The sequence below is a fragment of the Macrobrachium nipponense genome, chromosome 29 (genome assembly GCF_015104395.2).
Source record: "Macrobrachium nipponense isolate FS-2020 chromosome 29, ASM1510439v2, whole genome shotgun sequence".
NCBI lineage: Eukaryota > Metazoa > Arthropoda > Malacostraca > Decapoda > Palaemonidae > Macrobrachium > Macrobrachium nipponense.
In genome coordinates, this window is record NC_061092.1 from 19,511,747 (window position 1) to 19,533,821 (window position 22,075).

General features: G+C 43.7%; 1 protein-coding gene across 1 annotated transcript in view; it reads right to left on the bottom strand.

Annotated features, from left to right (window-relative positions):
• LOC135206170 (anaphase-promoting complex subunit 5-like) overlaps positions 1 to 22,075 on the bottom strand; it is a 621,184-nt gene that overhangs the window by 313,359 nt on the left and 285,750 nt on the right. The window contains exon 2 of the mRNA XM_064237464.1: positions 6,502 to 6,571. Coding sequence (XP_064093534.1) covers positions 6,502 to 6,522 — 21 coding nt within the window. The 5' untranslated portion in view covers positions 6,523 to 6,571. The remainder of the gene's footprint in view (positions 1 to 6,501; positions 6,572 to 22,075) is intronic.

Genomic DNA, 22,075 nt, shown 5'->3' on the forward strand with positions numbered 1-22,075 from the left:
AGGAAGAGATTGAGGAAATGCAAAATAAGTGCCTGAAGATAAGTGTGTTGGGACAATGTGTTTTGGGAGGAGTGCGTGTGGAAGACTGGCCATGTGAGTTGGATGTATATAAGAGGGTTGCTAAACGTTTTGTGGTGTGCAAAAACATAAGTGTATTTTTTGCATCAGGAAGGGGTGTATGACAAGGAAGTGTATGTGCCGGTGTTTTCTGTTGAGTCAGCTGTGAGTGTCTGTTGGTGCATGATCGGTTTGGGCATATGGGGAAAAATAAGTTGTGGGAATGCATGAGAGAGAGATTGTATGCTCCTGGGTTGAATAAGATTTGTGTGGATGTGGCTGTCACATGTGAAGACTGTTAGAGGGGAAAGTATCAGAGTGTGCATGCAAGTCCACCTGTGTTGAGATTGCAGATGAAAGAGCCATTTGAAATGCTTATGATTGATTGTGTTTCTTTGCCTAGGACTGCGAGAGGACATGTGGGGATGATTGTGATGGTGGATCACATGAGTAAATTTGCCTATGTGGTTCTCATCAAAGATAAGAGGAGTGAAACTGTTGCACGAATGGTGGGTCAAGTGATGTTGCCCATGTGTGTGTATAAGCCGGCAAAAATGTTGAGTGATAATGGACCTGTGTTTGTGGGATGGGAATTTGAAGAAATGTTGAAGGAATGGGGTATTGTGCATGTGTATTCTACTCCGTATATGACCAGTGCAAATGGGTTGGCTGAAAGGACTGTTAGGACGATGACTGAGATTTTGCGAATGATGGGTAAGAGCGACAGGGATTGGGATATGTATATAGGACGTGCAGTTTGGGTATATAACGCCACACTGCAGAAGAGTATAGGTATGTCTCCTTGTAAATATGTGTTGAATTTTGAAAGGATTGTCAGACCGCGGTTGGGTCTGTCAGAAGGTGATCGGGATTTGTGGAAGAAAGCGAGTGAAAGGTTTGAGTGTTTTAAGATTGGGGATAAGGTGTTGAAAGAGGTGGTTGAGATGGGAAGAATGAATGTGAATAAAGTAAGGGAGAAATTTGAAGGGCCTTTTGAGATTTTGGAAGTGGGACCGAGTGGATTGAGTTATGTTTTGGGGAAATTGTGAGTAGGTGGGGGAATGGATGAGGTTAGGGCACACCATAACCAGCTCCGTAAGTGGAGGGAAGTACCACAGTATGTTCGGGAGAATGCAATGAGTGAGTGGTTGAGGGTGAATAAGTATGAGCCGACTGTCGGTGAACAAATTGGTCTGGGAGATCGACAGTTGGTGTTGGTTGAGTATGGAAGAAAACGGAAGAGTTTGGAGAGAGGATGTAGAAGGGAAAAGCGTGAACGGCATGGTGAGGGGGTTGGTGGTAGTGTGCAAACGGTTGATAAAGCGTGTGCTACGGATGACTTTGGGGGAATGAATGATACTTGTAGTGTATGTGGGTTTGAGTTGAAAGGGACAAATAAGACTTCAGTGAGAAGGAAACTTAGTAGTGAGGAGGTAGTTGATAGGATGGATAAGTCTTTGCAGGAGTTTGACAGAAGTATGGATGAACTGAGTGGTTTGGTGGCCGAAATAGGGGAGATGTTGGAACCAGAGTTAGAAGACATCGGTGAAGTAGTGAATGGAATTTGGGAGGATGGTAGTGAGGGAGATAATGGGAGTTTGAAAGAAAGTGGTTTGGAAGAAGTGAATGGCGATGTAACTGAAGGAGTGTATGATGGTCCTCAAACAAGATCCAGGGGGCCTGCATCTGAGCGTCCTTGGGTGTTGCGAAAGGCAATTTAGTGTGGATGTTGTGAGTGTAAGGAGATGTTGTCAAATGTAATGGGGGAGGTAATATGGAGGAGTAATGATAGTTTATATTTGACAACATCTCCAAAGGTTCTGTGTGTGAGAGAGAGAGAGAGAGATTGGTGGAAGAATGAATGGAAATGGTTAAATGGCGGTCGGAAGCATGTAGGAAGTCAGTGGAAGTCTGTTACGAGAGTCGTAAGGAGTGAGGCGTCTGGTGGAGTTAGTGTCGGTTTTGGCAGCAGTTATCCTTTGGTGTTTAGTTGTTTTGGTGTTATTTGATAGATTTTTGGGTTGTGAAGCTGTTGTGAGTGTGTGTGTCTGGTTGGGTGAGGTTGAAGAGGTTTGTGGTGCATTTCCGGTGTCTGTGAGTGGTGGCTGGGGCAGTGTTGGTTTTGGCGGGTTATTGTGCTGGGGGAAGTAGTGTGGTTGTCGTGTTCTTTCAGGCTGTTGGTGTTCGTCTGCAGTGATTTGTTGGGTTTTTTAGTTGTTGTGGGGTTGTGGGTCTCAGGTGGTTGGTTTGTGTTTGGCTGTCAGCGGTGGTTGTGTGTCGGCTAGCCTATAGCCTATATCCAGCGGACAGCACAGCCTAGCCCTAAGTATCAGAAGCCAGAGATGAGTACCTGTTTGTGCTTTTTTTGTTCTGTATGTAGGTATGGGTCAATTGTCCTGCTGTATTTTGTAATGTAAAGAGGAAAGTGTGATTGAGGGTGGGTTTGGTAGCCAGACAGATTAAGTTTATGTGGGGGAGATTTGCTGCATGCTCTTAAGCTTGTGATCCCGCCACATCCCTTCTCTAGATAAGACAGTCAACTCTCCCACTGGGGGAGTGCAATGAGATGCTCAATTGTAGACATTCCTTGAGCTACTACTTTTTCTGACCTTGAGAACATACATAACTTAGGCAGTAAAAGGGGAAATGGAATAAGACTAAGAGATAGCCACTTGTCTCTTCTCTAGTGCACAAGGATGATACCAGGTGAGTATATGATAACAGGAGGACAAGTGACTCAGAACTATTGAGGCAAATATAAAATGTTTGTATCCTTAAGTAACTCTATCAGTTCACAAACATCACTATCACTCTCCCCAAAATAGATGGATGGCTGGATGGAAGGATTATGAAATTTAGGGACAAGCCTAGACACTGGGACCTATTTTGGTTATTCAGTGCCATAGTGGAATGAAATAAATAATTTAATGATTAACTCTTAATGGACGGATACCCTCATATGAGTAAAAATAACAGGTGAGTATCAATGTTACACCCATCGGTTGGAGAAATGGGGTGGGAAAGAGGTTCCATTACTTCAATACATCATAAATTTACTAATGGCAACTTTTAGACTGGCTCAGCTCACTGATTCTAGGCACCTCATGAATTAGGTGTGCACTTGACTTCAAGGGAGCATGTAGTGCCTCTCTCTCTCTCACATGACTTTTCATATATTTGCTCATAAATATACCAAGGGATTGCTGTTGGTTTTGGTTCTTACTCTTTATGATAGTGTCAGTTATAATTGTAATTTTGCAAGGAACACAAAAAATTGTTAGAAAAAATATGTATAATCCCAAAAGTTATTGCACCTTTGATCTCTGTAAATTTACATAAATATTTCTTTTACAATAAATATACTCAAAATTTGTTATTTCTTAACTGTTATGATATTGTGTGAGATGCAATTATGATAAAAAAATGATTATTATTATTATTAGAAAAAACAAGTATTACTTGGTAAAATTTTGTCTAAAATTTTGTCTAGAAAAAAAAAAGAAAAAAAGTTCCACGGTTGTAAATAGTAATTTCCAACATTTCATATAAGGTAGGGAGAATTTCTAGATTTTTTTTTCTTTTTTTTACACCATGTGCCTTTGCAAATCTTCCTCTTTCCATTGATGTTTTTACCTTAAATTGGCCAACCTCAAAGTTTGCCCAGTCTGAGGTGCTGCATGTGTTTTTTTAAGCCCAGCTCTTAAGGGTAAATGAAATGTAAATGAAGGTAATGATATAGCCTAAAGGGAATGACAATGCAAAATCACATTTCATTAAAAACATTAATAAAACCAATTACAATTAAAATAAAAAATTAAAATACAAATAAAAGTATAAATGTCTTAAAGGCACAGTACTAATCGGGTTGTTAACCTTAGCTCTTGCCAGTTAGAGACAAGTGCAAAATGCTGGATTCCTCAAAGATGCTTTGTGGTCAGAGACACCTTTTGAGGATCACGAGTTTCATGCATGAAGCATGCATGCCTATTGTGTGCCAATCGGTGCGTGTGTGTGTGTTTGTAACGAACAGAAAATTTCATAAAATCTGAAGGACAATTGCAAAGGGGAGACTCACTGATTTTGATTAACAGTGTGTGGAACATGGCTGGAAGAGGTGTTGCAGGTCCGTCGGACAAGGTAACGTTAACATTTGAAGTGACAATGACTTGAGTCTAGAGAAAATGAAGTGAGGTGCGGCACACATTTTTTACTGACTAACTTTAATATTTAATTGATGTCATAATTATGGTCTCTTTATTTCAGATGGGTTCGAAGTCACCAATGGGTTTATTCTCTGCCTGGTTTTGACTATAAATAAACTATTAGTGTTTGGACACTTAGGGGAAGAGGGGGTTACTTCCTTAAAGTGAATTTATATCAACGGGAATTGATTATGTGCAGTTGAAAGTGTAGCTGGTACTGATTTCGGTCCTATGGCGATGTAAGTGCATGAGTTTATTTTCTTTATATTGGTGGTAATTTACTCAAAAGTGTATTTCATTTTGATGTCCCTCGGGATTCAGTGGACATTAGTGGTTTTGTGGTGTTAAAAAGGGATTTTGACGAAGGAAAAATCTATTTCTGGGGGAAGACCTGTGTCGCCTGGTGGAAAGCCCCTGTAGCTCATTTTTCCAGTATAAATACTTCTATATACCTACTTCTAGATATACCAGAGAAAAAGCTAGCATGTTATGCTGTAGTTACTACCCTCAGCAAGATCACCCCAAAGGGTGTCGGTATAAGTAAAGGGGCGTTGTGGAAACCACAATACACAGGGCCTTCCCCACTTAGAAGATTCCTTCCCAAAATCCCCTTCCGCGGTGGGAACCGCTACAACGAAACCCACCAACAACTCCTCTCGCCACTACTACTAATACCCACGCGCTCTTCTCATTCCTGGAGTAGTAATTTTTTTTTTGCTTGGATTAACCAGGGTAGGGAATGTAAAAAATAATAAAGGGTTAGGTTCACCGGGCGACACAGGTCTTCCCCCAAAAATAGATTTTTCCTACGTCAAAATCCCTTTCCTGGGATCGATGTGTCGGCCAGTGAAAACATTAGAGAATTATATCCAAGCTTAACAGATATGTTTCCAAAAGGGGGTTAATAAAACCCAAAGTAAGATTAAATAGAAATTATTTACTACTAAAGTTGTATAAAAATAGAATTACTTATGAACTAATTAAGCCTTAATCTACTTCAACTATAATTAAGCCTTAATCTACTTAAAACTAACATCATAATATAATATGAATTATAATATAAGACTGTGAAGTCAAATAAACTGGAGGTTAAGCAAGACACAATTGGTATGGCCAATAAGGCACTATCAAGTAACTATTTATACTATATATAAGCTCCGGTGGCGGGATGAACAGGTCTAACCCGGCCTGGAGAAGAGGATGATGGGGAGTACGAGCGAGTCATGTAGGTAGGAGAGAGTGAAAGAGAAAGAAAAACAGAAGGGAAAGGTAGGATGTCAACCCCGATCTTCGGGGAGGACAATGCTTCCTGCCGCCACAATTAGGAATTTAAGGGCCTGTAGGTTCTTCAAATAGTGGCGTTTAAAAACTGCCGGAGATTTCCAACCCGTGTATTTCTTCATGTCCTCAAAGTTCATAATTTGAAAGTAATTAATAGACATGGCAACTGCCCGGATGTCATGGACATGTGGAACTGAGTCCGGATTGGCTTGTTTAATGAAGTAAAGAATTTGTTGCCTGATGCCTTTTAAGGTGATTGTACCACCTTTCTCTCTAACAAACAGAGGGCCTGAAGTTATTTGAGAAGTCCTGGTTAGGAAGGTTCTAAGAGTATAGACAGGACATAAAGAACTATCTTCCGTAAGGGGAAGGATTTTCCAAGGAGTCCACCTATTTTGTGGGTCCTCGTTTTTGGCTAAAAACTGCCTGTCCGGTGAGAGAAGGACTTCCCCTGACGGGAGGAACTCGACATGGCCTGGGTTTCTGGAGAGAGCTGATAGTTCAGCACCCGACAGACAATTTTAGTCGATGTATAATACGTCCAATAGGCGTTTAAGGGTTAATTAAACTTACTCAGTAATTACAGGCCAAACATGACCACCATCTCTCCTACTACATTTCAACCTCCACACTTTCAGTCTACAAAGGAAAGTGATGAGTATCACAGGCATGGTAAACAAATCAAAATGTGTTGGCCTAATTGCAAATTCACAAATTACTTCACAATAGGTGCTTGTTAAGTCATACGTGGAAACTAGCTTATTTAAGGGGCTTGTTAAGTCACAAGCATAAAATCGTAGATTGTATGAAGGCACCACTGTTAATACTTGCCCATAAACTTTCTGACTGATTCAGCGTGACACTTGAATTAACCTAAAACATACAGGAAGTTTTATAATTTCCATAAATTCATCCAAATATTCCAAAACCCTAATCATTTATAAGCCAAGAAGTTACTGACCTGTACAAGTCTAACAGTCATCAAGCATGTAGCTTTACGTTCTTGAGGGGTTATATCAGGAGGAACAGCATTAGCATCTGTAAAAAGTCAATACAACCTTATAAAAAAATCTGTAAAATAAAGCATCAAAATGACATTTTCATAATAAGATTAGATTTTGTACATACTTACCCAGTAATTATATAGCTTAGAGTTTCCTACTCGACAGCAACCTATATTCAAATTTCGCAGGTAGTGCTTCGATGGCTCAGTGTAGGTATACAGTGCCGTCCCCTCATGGCAATACTAGGAATGACTTAGCTAATCACGTTATTCTGTTTTATGCATAATGTCCAACAGAGGGGAGGAGGGCGGGCTCTGATCATATAATTACTGCTTAAGTACACATATACAAAATCTAATTTCATTATAAAAATATAATTTTTGTATATGTGACTTACCCAGTAATTATATACGTAACTGATTCCACACTGAATGGAGGTGGGATCATGGACATATTCTACTCCAAAGCATTAAATCATGTCATGAATTTTAAATAAAAAAGTTGCTAGCATTGAAAAAACAATGCTTGTTGTTCCTATCAGTTAAGAGAGCTATGCAAATGAATAGCTACTGCCTCTGGTTGGTGTTTATCTTAACTTGTAGTGGTGGCGGTGGTAGAGCCAAGAGTCGCCTCCTACTTAGGGAAAACTTTGCAGTGAGAACAGTCCTATGGCTAGCAAAGTATGATAGGTGCCCGCCCTTGCCCTGGGCACAGCACCTCAATAAAACAACCAGAAAACACTGACACCTACACTGAAATAAAATCAAGACCCATCCACTATGAATCTGGCTCTCCAAACTCAGAACACTGCTGAAAAAGTGAAGAGATAATAATAGGAGAACATCCAATGCTTCCTTCTGCGATGCCATGGCAGTCACTAAAATGGTCACAAGATACTAAAAAAAATTTGACACTTTTTAAACCTACATAAAAGATAAAAGCGAAGATTGCTCACGCCTCCAGTTGTTCGATGGAAGAATGGGCGTAAAGAGCAATCAACACCTGAAAACTAAGGAGGTAAAGGTAGGTCTTACATCCTTAGCTTTGCTTCTAAGTAGGCCAAAAAACACTCCACAACAATATTTTAAACATGAAGTCCATATAAACTACAAGACAACACGTTTATACAAAGAGAGAGGTTCTCGGAGGAACTCTTCTCTTCACACTGGAAGCAGAGCTCTCAGGCTAAGTCTTCCAACGTCACTCCAATTCCAGGTGAAAATTAGCAATTGAAGACAACGAATTAGAAAATGAATATGCAAGACAAAAACTTCTCTGTTTGTCTGAGAAATCATTCTGAATCATTGCAGTGTCCTATGGATCAACTGTGACGAAGCAGACTTACAGACTTCTCGTGGGGTAAACAGAAAGATGATTAGGAGTCTAAAGAGACAAATCTCTCTGTCCAATGATTTTCACAATGGCAAATGTGGAGTACAAAAAAGGACCCATAAGCAAGAATTCAAAGCCAACCAGAGACTTAAGTCTGTGATGGCCGGTCAGAGATCCGAATTAGCAGTTAAACCTCAACAGCGGAGAAACGATACTAATTTGAACAGTCAAGCACAGAAACAGTAACTGAGAAGGCAGTCACTGCTCCTTGTGTGACTCCGTAGGCTGAGTTGCCAGGTAGCACATTCCACCTTGGAATGCACTCATCTTGTAGAACCATCGAGTGCACGAAAGACACACTCGAGCACCTACATGATTGTTACAGACCGAGATCCACTCAGGTTCTATAATATAATAAACAAAAAGGATTCAACACCAACAATTGAAACTCGGGATACGTATATGGAAAGAAACTCAAACAGAACAAAAGTTTATTTACAAGCTTATTAACAAAGATAAATGCAAAATGGTTTCTCCTATTTACATAACAAAATTAAATCTGACAATATGTAAAATGGGGGAAACAGTACGGTAATGAAACACTTGCTGGCCAGTTTTGCAGATGTTGAAATCAGTGCTCGAAGCGAGGGCTTCACAGAAGGGGACAGTAGAAACTTCAGACGGCTTCTTCACTTCATACTACAGGAAGAAATGTCTTAGTCTTGAAGGGTGGGTTACTCATCAAAACCACTTGTAGGACGTTTCTTCTCTGAAGGGTTGCTCAATGTCGGGATCTCTCTCTCTCTTTCTCTCCAACTATGGACGACTTTGTTTCCGTTCGCTCTCTCTCGTGCGTCCTCTTCCTCTCTTATCCTTTCTTTTCCTTCTTCTCTTTTCTCTGATAATCTCATTTCTTTCTACTTCCTCAGTCATATATATATATGCCAAGCATCTCTTGAATTGTTTTTATAATACTCTAGATTGGTTATGTAGTCCTCACTACTTTCTTTAGCATTAAGTTACATTTTAAAATTTCCAAAGGACCTTTAGCAGTGTGACCGAAAACCAGCTCGAAAGGACTAAATCCTGTAGTGTCGTTCGGTGCCAACCTTAAAGCTAACAGAACAAAAGGTAACTTTTCTTCCCAGTCATATTCAAAGTTACTACACAGTTTTCGTAAACAACTCTTTAACGTTTGGTGAAACCGCTCCATAATGCCTTGTGATTCGAGGTGATAAGGTGTGGAAGTTACGAGTTTAATGCCTAATTCTTTCATTTTATCCCTGAAATATTAGGATACAAAATTACTACCATTATCCCTCTGTATAGTGCGAGGCAGACCAAACTTAGAAAAATAATCTAACAATCATTTAACTACGGTCCTTGTATTGCAGCTTACAGGTATCACCTCTGGATAGCGAGTTAGTCTATCAATGATTGCCAACAGATATATACTCCTTCCCTTACTTCTAGGCAACGGTCCGACCATATCGATAACTACATTCTCAAAAGCTTCACCTACTGAAGGAATATTACACAACGGAGCTCTGGGAATTACTTGATTCAGTTTTCCGGCAATTTGGCATTCTTGACAGCTTAAAACATACCTCTTCACATCACTTCTCATTTTAGGCCAAAAGTATGCCCTACTAATACACTTGAAAGTTTTATTTACTCCCAAATGTCCTTGCTCATCATGTGCTAACTTCAAAACTAGTTCACAAAGCTTCCTTGGAACCATTAATTGTTCAGTGATTGCCTTTTTACTACCTGACTTAGGACGAACATAACGACAAAAAACTTCGTCTTTTAAACAAAACATTTCCTTACACACGTTATCGAGATCATCATCCAGCTCACATTAAAAAATTCGGATTTCCTCTCTGAAACTTGACTAGCTCATCCTTATTCAAAAGGTTAGTGCCTAATTCATCACAGTAAATATTACTTGATTCCACTACATTGACTACGTTATTCTCAACAGCTACACCTTCAGCTTCGCTATCACTGCCACCACTGATAGTCAGGTCTCTCAGCCACACTAATGCCAAGATCAACCTCGCCACCTAAGTCTATGTTTGTATCTAAACCTGACCTAGTTACTACCATTTCAGGGACTGGAATCTCTCTCACAACAGGATTCACATACTTGGATAAAGCTAAGTCATTACCGACAATAATGTCAATGCCAACAACGGGCAAACTGTCAACAACTGCTAGTTTCACTTTTAAGAGCTCACATTTTGAGCTACATCTATTATCTACAAATTTGCATATATAAATTTATAGTTTCTGTGGAGTAAGAAGGTGATGAGGATGCAACAACTACTAACACTGCTAATACTCTAACTGCTCGTTAGCACAAACGCTATTAAAGCTTCTAAAGTAACCGTATCTAGTTATATGCTTTTCTGACTTCCTAAAGTAGGAAATTAGAGTTTAATATTTCCTCAATAAAGTTGTAACCTTTATTACATGTAATAATGAATAAATAAATAATTCCCTTTCTTGCAAACTATGTGAGTGTCTACCGATAATTTCGGTAGTTTCACTTAATATTTTCTTCGAAATTTCGAAGCGAAATTAATTAAAAAAGTTAATAAAAGCGTATGCCGAACCAAAGACCCAGTACTTCCCTGCAAAAGACAGCCCAGAAGATCGATGGCGATGAAACACGAAAATCAAGTCAGGAGGAACCGCAAACGTATGTTTACATTCCAACCGATAGAGAAAATCTGGTTCTAGAAGGTAATGGTTCCTATTCCTGCCACCCAGCGGCGGGACGGTAGATCACCTGACCTACCTACCTGTAGCGTGTGCCGCGAAATTCTAATTTCTATCGGGACGACGGAGTCTATAGCTAAGTATATATCTGACAGGGAAGTTGAATGTATGAAACTTTATTGTATCATAACAATATCATTTTTATACATTCAAATTACCTGTCAGATATATACTTAGCTGATTGGCACCCTCGGTGGTGGGTAAGAGACAGCTAAATACTGAAATAGACAGGTAAACAACATATGTTGTAGGTACAAATAAACCTTGGTTCCTACCTGATTAAGCGGAAGACTTCGTGGCCACTGCCTAGGAGTCTGCTTCGCTTCAAGAGCCTCAGCGAGATAGTGATCTATGGCTAAGAGATCTTGTGGGTCTGCCAATGGGGTGTTATCCACTTACTCGGCAGAGCCTAAATGGCCTTTGTCAATGGGTGCTAATCCACTAATATGACAAAACACCTGCTTTAAAAGCATATACGAGGAGCAAAAACATACATCCCGACCACCTGATCCTAACACCTGTGTTAGTTCTAAAGATTGTAAGGAGTATCCCCAACTCCTGACAACAACCCAAAAACTCAACACCACAATATACGCACACACACAAGTACCAAAAAAAAATTTTCTACACCCTTATTTGTCGGATATTCCTCAGTTCCTTCTGACAAAAAGCAACGGCCGCCTGTGTGACGTCTACGTAGTGCCTTTGACAGTCGAAAACCAAGAACATCTCTAACTATAGGGTTTACGTACATACACATAATTAAGGATCAGTCTTTGCTCCAAGTCCCAGCACCGTATCCGCTGACACAAACGGACCGAGAGAGAAGCACTTCTCATAAGTTACACTAACATCCTTCAGGTAATGAGATGCAAAAACTGAATTGCATCTCCAATATGTCGCTTCGAGAATATTCTTCAGCGACATATTCCTTTGAAAGGCTAGAGACTTCCCACTTCGATTGATAGACTCGTATAGTCGAAGGTCTACGGGCTCTAGCGATAGCCTTTGCAGCTTTTTGAGAAAAGCCTCTCTCTCTGACGAGTCTTTCGATAGTCGAAAGGCAGTCAGAGCGAGAGCGGGGAGGTTTTGATGATACCTCTCGAAGTGGGGTTGTCTGAACAGATCTGCTCTGTTTGGAAGAGATCTGGGGAAGTCCACCGTCCATTCCAGTACCTCTGTGAACCAATCTTGAACTGGCCAATATGGGGCTATTAGAGTCATCCGCATCCCTTTTGAGGCCACGAATTTTCTGATTACTTCGCCCAGAATCTTGAATGGGGGAAAGGCGTATGCATCCAGGCCCGACCAATCTAGTAAAAAGGCGTCGACAGCGAATGCTCTCGGATCCTCTACTGAAGAGCAGAAGATGTCTATCCTTTTGGAGAGGAACATGGCAAATAGAGCCCAAAGACTTCGACAGATCTCTGAGTGGAGGGTCCACTCTGTGGGAAGGACCTGGTTCCTCCTGCTCAGTCTGTCTGCTCTCACGTTCCTCTCTCCTTGGATCTCATGAGGAGGATGATGTTTCTCTCCTTTGTCCAGACCAAGAGATCCCTCGCCAGTTCGAAGAGGGAGAACGAATGAGTCCCACCTTGCTTTCGGATGTATGCCTTAGCGGTGGTGTTGTCCGAGTTGACCTGGACCACCCCGTCTCTGACTATTGATTCGAAGCACTTGAGGGCAAGGTGTATGGCTATCAATTCCTTGCAGTTGATGTGCCATGACACCTGTTCCTTCGTCCAGGTGCCTGACACTTCTCTCGTTCCTAGCGTCGCACCCCATCCCATTTCCGAAGCGTTGGAATACAACACTCGGTTTGGGTTCAGCACGGATAAGGACACTCCCTCGTTCTTTTTGAGAGGGGTTACCCACCATCTCAAGTGATTCTTTACTTCGAGAGGTATATGGAACAAGTCCGAAAGTTGCCCTGTCTTCCAGTTCCATACTTTCTTTAAGAAGAACTGCAGGGGGCGAATGTGAAGCCTCCCAACGGAAAATGAAATTTTCATTATTAAAATGAAGTTTTATTGTATACTTACCGAACAATTATAGAACCGTGATTTCCACGAGCGGCAGGATACTAAATTCAAATTTAGTGCGTCGGCGTCGCCAACACTGGTGGTGATGACGTCATCTCCCTCCACTCGCGGGAGAACCAGGTACAACTGCCCAGTGAATCCAATTCTTTCTGCCCGTCCGTCCACCTAAGGGGAGGAGGGTGGGTGGGTATAATCATAATTGTTCGGTAAGTATACAATAAAACTTCATTTTAATAATGAAAATTTCATTTTTATTGTAGTGTCCTTACCGAACAATTATAGAGCTGATTACACATTTATGGGAAGGTGGGATTCAGTGGACCACTAGTATTTTTAAATGGTTACATTTATTGCAATACCAGTAAACACTCAAGGTGTCTGTTGTACCTTACCTTGTAAGAGAGCTACAGCAGACTGTTACTGCCTCTGGTCGGTGCTCTTCTTACTATTGTAGAGGAATTGGAATTTGACCAAAGTTAGCCTCTACAGGAGTGGAATCCTTCCGTAGTTCAAGCGAGTCAAGGCTGACTGACGGAGGATAGTAACAACAAAGATTGCCCTTGCCTGGGCTAAGACCAGAAATTCAATCATACAAAACATTTGTCACCAACACCAGATTTAAAAACATATATACCCAACCATTGTAAAATCTGACCTAACAGACTGGTGAGTATCCCAGGTACTCAGTACCCCAGCTTCCCTTGAACTCGACAACCTATTCAAGGTGAAAAGTTAGCATAGAGTGACGACCCCTGTGCCGTTTCTCCCAACACCATGCCAGAAACCGCCACCGGCCCTAACGTTTTACAATTCTCGAAAACCGTTTCTATCTCTTTGAGATAATGACTCGCAAAAACCGAATTCGATCTCCAGAACGCGCTCTGAAGAATCGAAGCTAAAGATAAATTCTTCTGAATGCTAAAGAAGTTGCCACTGCTCTAACCTCGTGAGCTTTAAACTCTCAGAACGGAAAGAGCTTGTCGTTCTCGGACTGCGAGTGAGCTTCCCTGATAAGCTCTCTAATAAAGAACGATATAGCATTCTTAGAAAGAGGACGAGAGGGATTTTGAACCAAGGTCCAGAGCTTAGAAGATTGTCCTCTAATACCCTTAGTGGCAAACAGATACTGCTTAATAGCCCTGACTGGACATAAGAGCCTTTCTTCCTCCTCATGTCCAACCAAATCAGATAAGTTCCTTACCACAAAACTCCTCGGCCAGGATTAGAAGGATTCTCATTTTGGCTAGAAAGGTCAAAGATACCGAAAATACAGCATTGCCTTGAGAGAAACCGACTCTTTTGTCTATAGCGTGCAATTCGCTGACACGCTTAGCAGAAGCTAGTGCAATAAGAAAAAGTGCCTTCTTAGTCAAGTTCCTGAGTGAAGCCGACTTCAAAGGCTCAAAAGGTGGCCCCATGAGGAACTTAAGCACCACATCTAAGTTCCAAGCCACTGTATCTTGCGGGAGCTTAGTGGTTTCGAAAGACCTAATGAGGTCCGACAGATCTGAATTGGAGGAAATATCCAAACCTTCGATGAGTCGAAAAACCGAAGAGAGCATGGCTCTATATTCCATCTGATCGTCGAAGGAGCCAGTTTCTTAAGAGTTCCTAAGAAATAGAAGAAAATCTGCTATTTCTGTTAAAGAGGTCGCAGAAGTAGAGACTTTAGCACTTCTACACCACTCTCTGAAGATTCTCCACTTCCCTTGATAGAGTTTGTTAGAAGACTCTCTCCTACAACGAGCGATAGCTTCTGCAGCTCTTCTTGAAAATCCTTTCGCTCTGACAAGATTCCGGACAGTCTGAACCCTGTCAGAGCTAGAGCGGACAAGTTTTGGTGGAACCTCTTGAAGTGAGGTTGTTTGAGAAGCCACTTCTCTGGAGGAAGAAGTCTGGGGAAGTCTACTAACAACTGGAGAAGGTCCGGGAACCACTCTTTCCTGGGCCAAAAGGGAGCGATTAACGTTAGTGTTACATTGCTGTGCGACATGAACTTGTTCAGCACCTCTCTTATTAGACCGAACGAGGGAATGCATAAGCTTCCAGACCCGACCAATCCAACAGCATTGCGTCCACCGACCAAGCTAGAGGATCTGGGACTGGAGAACAAAAGAGAGGAAGACGGTGTTCCTTGATGTCGCGAACAGGTCTATTGACGGTCGTCCCCAAAGGCGCCAAAGTTTCTGACAAATCTTGTTGTCCAAAGTCCACTCCAGAGGTAACACTTGCTGTTGACGACTTAACTCGTCCGCCAGGACGTTCATCTTTCCCGGAACAAATCTCGGGACTAGCTGAACCTTCGCTTCGTTTGACCACAGGAGGAGATCCTTGGCTACTTCGTATAGAGAGAAAGACTGAGTCCCCCCCTGTTTCCGCACGTACGAGAGAGCCGTGAGTTGTCGGAATGCACTGCCACTACTCGACCTTCTACTAAGCTCCGAAACTGTCTGAGCCCCAGGAAAATTGCTAACAGTTCCTTTACATTTATGTGGAACTTCTTCTCCTTCTCCGACCAAGCTCCTGAAGTCCGTTGATTTCCCAGTAGGGCTCCCCAACCTGTGTCCGATGCGTCGGAAAAGAACTGTAGGTTCGGGAGGATGGGTCGTAAATCTAACCCGTCTTCCAACCTTGCTCGAGAGAGCCACCACCTTAGGTCCTCTTTTATTTGATCTGTGACAGGAAAGGTAATCGAGTCTGGTTGTGTCTTCCTGCACCAAGAGGCTCTCAGGAAAAACTGCAGAGGTCTCATGTGCAGTCTTCCCAACGTCACAAATTTCTCCACTGACGTCAATTTGCCCAGGAGCCTCATCCACTGATTGGCAGAACTTACCTTTTTGTCCAAGAACTCCTGAACTGTCTCCAGACAGCCTTGAAACCCTCTTCGGGACAGAAAAGCCCGAAAAACTTGAGCATTCAGAATCATCCCCAAATAAAGGATGCTCTGAGATGGAACCAACTGGGACTTCTGTTTGTTGACCAGAATTCCTAACTTTCTGGCAAGATCCAGAGTTGTTCCAAGGTCCTTCATGTACCGACTCTCTGATTCCGACCGGAGAAGCCAATCGTCCAGATAGAGGGAGATTCTTACTCCTAATATGTGCAGCCAGCTTCCTATCGGGGATAGAACCCTGGTGAAAACTTGAGGAGCTGGTCGCTAGTCCGAAGCAAAGCGCCTGAAAACTGAAACACCTTGCCTTCGAACATGAACCTCAGGTACTTCCGAGATTCGCGATGTATCGGAATGTGAAAATAAGCGTCTTGCATGTCCAGAGAGACCATCCAATCCCCCTGTCGTGATGGAGCTCCAGAACCCGACCGAGTGGTCTCCATATGAAATTTTGTTTTCTGGACATGCAAGTTCAGGGCGCTCACATCCAAAACCGGCCTCCAGCCCCCTGATGACTTGGGAACTACAAAAAGGCGATTGTAAAAGCCTGGAGGAAAATCCCCTTCTATCTGTTCTATCGCTTCTTTGAGAACAAGCGCTTCCACTTCTGCGGCTAGCGCCAGAAATTTGTCTGAGCCCGGAGAGTATGCCTGGAATGGAATTGGCACAGGTGAGAGCGAGGGAGGTGAAACGAGAGGAATACGATAGCCGAACTTGAGTACTTGCACTACCCAGGCTTCTGCTCCTCTTGTTTTCCATTCCTCCCAAAACAGAGCCAGCCTGGCTCCCACTGGTGCATGAAGAACCGAGCTTTCATTTGGAAGGTTTGTTAACCTTGGCCGAGGCCTTAGACTGAGGTCGCAAATTCGACTTCGGCGCGGAAAGAAGCGCTTGGGTTTTCTCCCTCGAAAAGGCGCTTGGGCCAGAGGAGAAACCGAAGGAACAGTCTCCACAGGAGCTTTAGGTCTCTTAGTAGACTGTGCCAGTAAATTCGAAGTAGATTTCTTATCTAGCGCAGACGAAATTGACAACACTACGTCGTCTGGAAAGAGGTTATCTTTCACAAAAGGAGCACAAGTTGCCTTTTCTTAAGGGTACCAAAGGCGATGAGCGAAGCTAACTCATCACATCCATCCCTAATGGATTTGTCCGCACAGGACAGAACACCAATCCAATTCTCCGCTAACTCCTGAGAAAGAGAAGGACAGTCTTCGATCTTGGCCGCTAAAGCGCCAATATAATACCAATCAAGGAAGCTAAAGACTTCCAAAAGTTTAAATTGATTCTTTACAACGTGGTCCAACTCAGGCGCTGTAAAGAAAACTTTCGCTGCGGCGAAAGCAGATCTTCTAGAGGAGTCGATTAAACTGGAGAAGTCTCCCTGGGAGGAGGCAGAAAACTCCCAGAGAAGGAGCTTCCCCAGTTACATAAAACCTATACCTCTTACGAAGTAACTTAGAGGGAGGGTAAGCAAAAGAGCCCTTCCCTAAGTCTCTTTTCATAGACATCCATTTGATCTCCGTCTCTTTCAACGAATGTCTAACCGCTTTAGATAGAACAAGTTTTGGGAGGAGAGGGTCTGAAGTTTTCCTCCTCATCAAAAAAGTCGAAGTTGGGGAGCGCGGAGCCGCTTTCTCAAAATAATCTGGATAAGATACCAGAAGAAATCTAAGGAGACGTGAATAACACGAGAGGTGATGTGAATCCTCCTCCTCTACTTCTTCTTCATTCTCCGATAACCGCCGAAGAAGTAGACGGAACTACAACCGGATCTGAAGGTTTCGAACCACCCTTGGACTCAGTCATCCAGTTGTTAACATCTCTAACTGCTTGCGCAAAGGCGCCAGAGACGAATCAAAAACAGTTAACGTAGGCTTGGAAGAGCCTAAATGTTCAGCAGGAGGCGGAAAAAACTACTTGCCACCTCGCTCGGAGCCGCCGAAATTCGAGGCGAAACAGGCGCATCAGGCGTAACAGACGAAAAAAGCGCCTAAAGAAACACCCTTAGAACTGCTAGCTACAGCGCTAAAACTACAATCTCTACTAGTAGATGAGCCGAAAAAGGCACAGATTGAGGCAACGAACGAACCGCTAACGGCCGAGGAGCAACCCTACTCTCAGGCTCCTTATACCGCTTGACTGGAGGAGGCGAAGAATCGCGCCTGAACGCCTCTTTAAGGGACGCGAAAGGGCGAATCTCGCCAAGAGCGCCGCACGACCGGAGACGAATCGCTTGAATCATTCGAAAGGCGTCCTGACCGCAACACCTTTCCAACGCTTAACCGAGCCCTGTTGAGGCGCAACAGGCTCAACAAGAGAGGCGCCTGTCTGTGGGCAAATCCCGATCGACTCCCTTGGACTTCTGGTATGTCTTCTCCCCGGTGCGGGGGAGCTGGACAGTGACCTTTGTCTAGGAGACGTGTCAGGACAGACAGACGCACCCTCAACTACACTCTTACCTGAAGCCTCTTTCTCCAAAAACGTCTTAACTGAATTACCAAGTTGCAAAACCGTATTCGCTAGTACCGAAAATTTCTGATCTAACCTCGATTCCCAGACTGGCAATGGTGTCGGAAGAAACTACACGGGAAGCCGGAGAAGTGGATTAGTAGGAGGAATAGGAGGTGAGTTAAAGGAGACCATAACAATTTGAGGAGAAACAGAAGGAACAGATGCATCGCAAGACGAAGCAGAGCTAAGTCTACTTTCCCTAAGCGCTGCTTTTCTAATTCTGTCTTTAGCTAATTTCTCCGAGTATGAACTAAAAAACTTCCATTGAGAATCAGTCCAATCACTACACTCGTTACATGTTCGATCTGCTGAACAAACCTGTCCCCTACACTTAACACATTTAGTGTGAGAATCATACTCTAACTTGGATAATCTAGTTTTACATCCTGAGATGCAAAACCTAACTCCCGACGGACTAGAATCCGACATGGCAACGCCTAAACAAAAGCAAAATAACAACAACGCCAAAAAAGAGTACTTCACCAATTCCGAAGATCAAATCCACAAGAAAAAAGCGAAGCAAAGTCATCCAACCGCACCGACCACCGATGTTCACCGGACGCCGGCAGGAAAAGAATTGGATTCACCTGGGCAGTTGTACCTGGTTCTCCCGCGAGTGGAGGGAGATGACGTCATCACCACCAGTGCTGGCGACGCCGACGCGCTAAATTTGAATTTAGTATCCTGCCGCTCGTGGAAATCACGGCTCTATAATTGTTTGGTAAGACACTACAATAAAAAGCACTGTTCCAGCGAGGAAAGAGTACCTAGAAGGCTCAACCATTCCCTCGCTGAACTTTGTTCCTTCCCTAAGAAGTTTGAGACTTTCATAAAGCCTCGTATGAGCCTTTCCTGCGAAGGAAAAACTCGAAAACCCTGAGAATCCATCTGAATCCCCAGATAAACCAGGTTCTGGCTGGGGATCATCTGAGACTTCTCGAGGTTTACAAGTAATCCTAGAGATCGAATCATGTCTAAGGTCGTTTTTAGATCCTCTCTCCGATCTGGCCCTGATTAGCCAGTCGTCTAAGTAAAGGGAGATTTTTATTCCCCTTAAATGAAGCCACTTCGCTACATTCTTCATTAGGTTCGTAAAAACCTGAGGAGCTGTGGATAGGCCGAAACACAAGGCCCTGAACTGAAAAATCTTCCCCTTCATTACGAAACGAAGGTACTTCTTTGACGAGGGATGAATGGGAACATGGAAGTAGGCGTCTTGTAAGTCCAGGGAGACCATCCAATCTCCTGGACGTAGGGCAGACATCACCGATGCAGAAGTCTCCATGCGGAACTTCTCCTTTTCTACAAATCGGTTCAGAGCACTTACATCTAGAACTGGTCTCCACCCTCTGGAAGCCTTCGGGACTAAAAAAAGGCGGTTGTAAAATCCCGGAGTGTGTGGATCTAGCACTGGCTCGATGGCCCCCTTGTTCCACATTTCCTCTACCATCTGAAGGAGCGTGTTTCTCAGCACAGGGTCTTTGTAACGAGCTGACAGTTCCCGAGGAGTTGAAGTCAGGGGAGGTCTGTCCCTGAAGGGGATGCGATATCCCTTCCTCAGAACCGAAATCGACCAAGGGTCGGCTCCTCTCTTTGCCCAGGCTTCCGAGTATTCCAGTAGCCTGGCGCCCACTAGTGTTTGGAGGTTCTGCATGTTATTTTCCCTTCTTAAAGGGACGGAAGGCTGATCTTCCTCACTTGTCGGAAGTCTTCCTTTTGTAGGGGGATCGTGTCTTGGGACCTCCACGAAAGGGCTGTTGAAACGGATGTGAGACTTTCTTAGCAGCCGTCGTAACCGTTCTGTTCTTCTTTGCTGATTGGACAAGAAGGTCTTGTGTTTGCCTTCTTATATGTGAGTGGGATATCTCCTTGAACTAACTGAGAACGGGAACAGATGTTCTGATAAAGGAGCGAACAGCAAGGCAGTTCTCTGAGAAGGAAAAACAGCCTTGGTCAGAAAAGAACCAAAAACCGCTCTCTTTTTTAGTATCCCTGCTCCAAAGAGGGGAGATACTTCTCCAGAACCATCCTGGGCCGCCTTATCAATACAGGCCAGAATGCTATGAAGCACTTCTGGGCTAAGACTTTCCGATTCTTGAGACTTCTTAGAAATTACCCCAAGGGACCAGTCTAAGAAATTAAATACTTCCAGCACGTGGAAGAGTCCCTTGAGGAGATGATCCAAATCAGACATGCTCCAAGTAGGTCGTGCAGAGGATAAGGCTTGTCTCATGGAAGAGTCTACCAGACTCGAGAAATCCGACTCCGCAGAAGCAGGAAGAGACAGACCCATATTCTCTCTTGTTTCGTACCAAATGCCTCTTCTACCTGTCAGTCTGGCGGGAGGCATACAGAAGACAGTCTTCCCTAATTCTTTCTTGGAGTTCATCCAAGAACCGAGAGACTGGAGAGCCTTCTTCATTGAAATGGCCGGTTTCATTTTCAAGAAGGAAGAGGACTTATATGGCTTATTGCTCGAATAGAGAGACCGAGGAGAAGGCGGTGCGGCAGGGCTCAACGACTCTCCGTATTCCTGGAGCAGAAGTGCGGATAAAGTCTTATAATTCGACAATCCTTCATTAGCTGGAGCTTCGTCTTCCGAGATATCCTCTAGCTCGAGCCCAGCTGAAGGAGAACGATCTCTTGCAACGGACAAATCCCTCTGTAGGTCGCACATATTCTGAATTAGGAGAGCCTCTATTCGGGGAAGGACTGGCGGAGAAAGACTCTCTACGTTCTTTTGTAAGAGAGCTGGAAGTCCTTTCTATTCTCTTACATGATACCACCGATCTTTCCTTCTGAATTCCCAAAGAGGAAGATCGCTTCCGAGGAGAAGAACTCTTGGAAGGCGATTCTAGCCTGGAAGGTTCCGCATGTCTGGAAGGTTCCGCTTTTGTGAAACAGTTTCTTCGGGGGGGGGGGGGGGGCGCTTGGAGAGTTCCTCTTGTGCGGAAGAATCCGCTCGCCTGGAAAGTTGCGCACGTTTGGACTGTTCTGCTCTTCCGGAAAAAGATTCCCGCTTGGAAAGTCCCAAGCGTCTTAAAGGCGAACCGCGCCTTGAAGTTCCCACTTGTTCGGAAGGGTCCGAGCGCTTGGAAAATTCTGCTTGAGTGGAATGCTTGGAAAGTTCCGAGCGCCTGGAAGGCGATTCATGTCTGGAAGCTTTCGCAGCGTCTTGGAAAGTTTTGGCAACGTTCGGAATGGTTCCACCTCGCCCTGAAATAAGGCGATCCGTGCCTGGTAACGATTCCGGCGCCGCGCTGGATAGTTCCGCACGTCTTATGGGAAAAGTTCTTCCACGGGTTCTGGAGGAGTTTCGGAACGGTCCGTGATGTTCCGAAGCGCTTGGGCAAGGAAACTCGCGTTTGGCCCACGTTCTGTTTATCGTAGAAGAAGATTCCGTGTGTCTGACCAGTTCCGAGCGCCTAATAGGCTCCTCACCTTTGGAAGGTGCCTCTTGCTCGGAAAAATCCATGGAAAGGTCCTTCAGCTCGTCCACTTGATTCGCAGGTTCTTCGTTCCTGGACATTTGTGTTAGTTTTGAGGAGCCTTACGCCTATAAACTCTTCTCTACTCTCCTCTCTCCCGGAAAGTTCTCCTTGCCTGGAAAGGGCTTCTGTCCTAACTGGCGCTTCTCGCCAAGATGGTTCTTCCGGGTCTGAAGAAAACCACTCATCTATAGGAGCTCGTTGCTTGGGAGAAGACGGAACAATCTTAGGAACCTCTTGTTAGAGGGAGGACCTCTGAGAGCGCCGCGGACCTCTTTATAGGAAGGGAGTTATCCTTCCTACGAGGTTTTCTTGGAAAGAACTCCAACTAATGAGGAGATCTGTTCTGCATTTTTTGTAGGATCTGAGCAGTCATCGCATCTCTGTCTTTGTCGGAACAAGGGGAGGGAGATCTGGAAGGCGTCTGAGACTCCCTTACAGCACTTGGAGTCAAAAAGGTTCTCTTTTTTACCGAAGATGCATC